At 34.5% G+C, this 3,664-nt stretch overlaps 1 protein-coding gene across 1 annotated transcript in view; it reads right to left on the reverse strand.

The window, feature by feature from the left end:
- Window positions 1-432: 432 nt before the first annotated feature.
- The window catches only part of eif5b (eukaryotic translation initiation factor 5B), a 16,444-nt gene continuing 13,212 nt past the window's right edge, over window positions 433-3,664 (reverse strand). The window contains exons 20-24 of the mRNA XM_016491065.1: window positions 3,135-3,211; window positions 2,892-3,056; window positions 2,090-2,228; window positions 1,769-1,930; window positions 433-1,427 (exon numbers count right to left, since the gene is read on the reverse strand). Coding sequence (XP_016346551.1) covers window positions 1,320-1,427; window positions 1,769-1,930; window positions 2,090-2,228; window positions 2,892-3,056; window positions 3,135-3,211 — 651 coding nt within the window. The 3' untranslated portion in view covers window positions 433-1,319. The remainder of the gene's footprint in view (window positions 1,428-1,768; window positions 1,931-2,089; window positions 2,229-2,891; window positions 3,057-3,134; window positions 3,212-3,664) is intronic.

Raw genomic sequence — 3,664 nt, forward strand, 5'->3', positions numbered from 1 at the left:
CCTTTAGGATTTTTAAACATTTTCACATCAAGCACATTCTCTCTCAAACTCTCATTACTGTAATATAGCAATACATAAATGAATATAGTATTAATATACATGCTATGTGCTGTAATGAAGTACTGAAAACCATCCAATCAATACATTTTTTTAATGATTAAAACCAGCATAAATTGCCTACAACTAACACTACCATGTATACCATGATGTGTATATAGATATATATTTTCTTTTTTTCACATCAGTAATGAGGACGAGTGTTCCCACATTATAGCCGGCTTTTGACATTTTGGAGCAAAAAAAAAAAAATCATATCTTTCTGGTGCTCAAAAATAGTGTCTTTTTCTTCATGCCAAATATAATGTCTATTTCATTTCTTGACATTTTTCAAGATTCACCTGTGTATTTATCACGAAAAAACAAAACTTAAGAAAGAACATCACCTATAAATAGGCCATCTCTTTATTGTTGATTTTCATGTGTCAATTTCTTTGATATTTCATATTCAAAATGAGGAAGGGCCGGGCCTTTCATACAAGTTCACACACTCTGGGTGAAGGTGTCAGTGGGCACAAAGGAAACTCGAGGGAGGGAGAGGACGAGAGTCCGTTTCTGGCTGGGAGAGGATAGCTTTAAAAAGGACCATTTAAGAACTGCACTCCAGAAAGGAAAGAAAAAAGCAGGGCAAATGAAAATACTGATAAGGTAAATGTTTTTTGATATCTAAAATACTAGCAAAATCTCCATCAGTCATTCACGAAAGCCACACTGACTTCACTTTATAACTTTTGATTTAAACCTCAGTGTAAATCTAAGGTCAGACCTCAGGTCTAAACCAGCGGCTCAAGTTAACTCCAGCCATACAGTGAACTTTAAGGAGAATACCATGAAATGAAAGAAAAATAAACTGGATTGATCAGAAAGAACAGGCACGTTTGGAATAATTGTATAGGTTGTCTAACATTTTCTAACATCTGTCACTGTTTAAAACAGTGGTAAAAGTTTCAGTTTCTCACAGAAAAACTTTTTTCCCCCACTTTTTTTTTTCCATTTTTTTTTTTTGTGTTCAACACTCCCCACCACCCAAAAAGAGTTGGAGAAGAAAAGGGGAGTGGTGTGAGTGTTCGCCCATGCACACGAGAAACTAGTCCTCAATACAGGACTGTGCAAGGCTGTGTCTGAGTACAAATGTCCTTAAATGTATGAGCAACACTGATGACTCCATAATCACAAGTGACCTTTAGGAGTGAACAACGTATAGCATTTGTATGTGTGCATGGGGGTCGTTTAGATCTACGATCAGTCAGTCACAGGTGTGTTCAGATGATTTCAAAGGTTTTCTTCAGTTCCATGATTAATTGCCAGTCTGATTTCTGCATCTCGTCTCTGAACCAGTTCTTCAGAGCATCGATTGACTGACGGGTGATCTGCAAGAAATAAAGGAAGACATTTGAATCACATTTGAATAGTGCTGCAACATTTGTAGTAGTTTTTTTTTTATATATATTTCTATTTAGCTTTTTTCCCTTTATTTTTAGTTTTGAGTCATATTAGTACAGCTTAAAATTTTAGTATATTAGTTGCCAAGGCAAAAGTAAAAATTACTATGGTTTAAAAGTTATTTATATATTATAATAAATTAATAATAAATATTATCAAACACAAATTAAAATATAAAATTATAATACAATTTATTATAATTGAAACAAAAAGAACGCATCATGTGAGCTCCAGTGGCTTTATTTCATGATGTTGGGAGAGAGCTTACCTTGCTAACAATGATGTCTACAGCCTCAAAGTGTCGGCCGTACATCTTGGGTGATTCTCCAGGAATTGGCTCTATTTTCACACAGATCTCCTGTCCTTTCTTAGCACTTTCTACAGACTTGTGATTTATTTCAATACCGGTCACAATGCCAATATCTACAAACTGAGAGAGAGAGACAGAGAGAGTGGAACAAATGAATGCAAACAAAACAAATTTCACCTTAAAATAAACTGTTAAAATGTAAAAGCTGACAGTAGAGGAAAGGAGCTTCTCTGCTTCTTTCACTGTTGAGCTTAAGTGTGCACTCTCTAAATTTCTCACCCCTTTGCTGGGCACACACACAGGAGTGCCCGTTCTCAGTACTCCAGCGTCCACAGTGATGCCCATGACAATGGGATCTCTGGAGTTGAAGATGAACTGGGGCAATATACGCAGCTTACAGGGGAACACAGCTATGTGTCTGAAAAAGAGAAAAACTTTCAGATATTCAGACTGCAAACACTCGGGAGAAACTACATGTTTTTCTAAGAAACCACTGTAACCACAGTCTTGAAGAATTTAGTCTAGTTTGTTATGTAAAATGACTTTTGGCTCAGGTGAGTTAATGATAAATTGTACACTACCATTCATAAGTTTGGGGTTGGTTTTCCAGATTTTATAATGTTTTCAAAAGAAGTCTCTTATGCTCACCAAGGCTGCATTTATTTGATCCAAATGTTACAAAACAATATTGTAAAGTAATATTGTAAATTATTACGATTTGTTTTCTATTTTAATACATTTTAAAGTGTAACTAATTCCTGTTATGCAAAGTTGAATTTTCAGCAGCCATTACTCCAGTCTTCATTTCTTATTATTATCAATGTAGAAAACAGTTGTGCTGCTTAATATTTTTTTTTATAAACACTGTGATACATTTTTCAGGATTCTTTGCTGAATAGAAAGTTTAAAAGAACAACATTTGTTTGACAGAGAAATTCTTAAATGTATTTACTGACAATGACACTTTTGAATAATTCCTTGTTGAATAAAAGTTAACTGTAGTATTAACTAGAAAGTGAACACTACCGTATATGTCAATGATTAAAATAGAAGGGGAGGATGAGGGCAGTAGAGAACGCACTTGAATTCATCCTGTTTCTGTTTCTTGTAGTCTTCTCTGTATTTGGTGAAGGCATCAAACAGATGATAGATGATCTCAGCGCTGAAAACGTGCACACCGAGACTGTCGGCCAACTCCTGAGAATCTCGCTCTATTTTCACATCAAACGCCAGGATCACTGCATACCTACAGGAAGAGAGCGCGAAAGATTAGGAGAACAATCTCACAAGAGGAGATATATTATGTATCAATCAGAATACATACTGTGGATCATGCTCCAACATAGTGGAAGCTTTCATGACGTCTTTCTTGTGGACAGGACCAATGTTGATGCCAGCATACTGAGGGACAGAGAGAGAATCTTTCCTTATCTTAATTACATTGTGACAAGCTCCATGTGAAGAAAAAAAAAAAAAACAATACTTCAAGATGGCAGCCAAGACAAAAGAAAGGCTGATTATAAGTATATTTCCATTTCATTTGAACTTCAAAATATTGATAAAATAAATAAAATCTAATTAAAAATGGACTAATTTGAAAAATGTTTGTGCACTATGTATTTTTATGGAAAATCATTAAACTCGACTGGAATCAAATGTGAATCTGTGCTACATGTGAGTAGAGCTATTTGTGCATCGCACAAAGTTACCACCAATTTTGTGGTGTCTGTGTATGTATATATATATATATATATATATATATATAGTATACATACTGTATACATATCACACAATTATTGTAAAGATAGTAAAAACATGCGTAATTGCTGTAATGAAATTTATTTTACATAATGT

The sequence above is a fragment of the Sinocyclocheilus anshuiensis genome, unplaced genomic scaffold (assembly GCF_001515605.1).
Source record: "Sinocyclocheilus anshuiensis isolate Anshui unplaced genomic scaffold, SAMN03320099.WGS_v1.1 scaffold322, whole genome shotgun sequence".
Lineage (NCBI taxonomy): Eukaryota > Metazoa > Chordata > Actinopteri > Cypriniformes > Cyprinidae > Sinocyclocheilus > Sinocyclocheilus anshuiensis.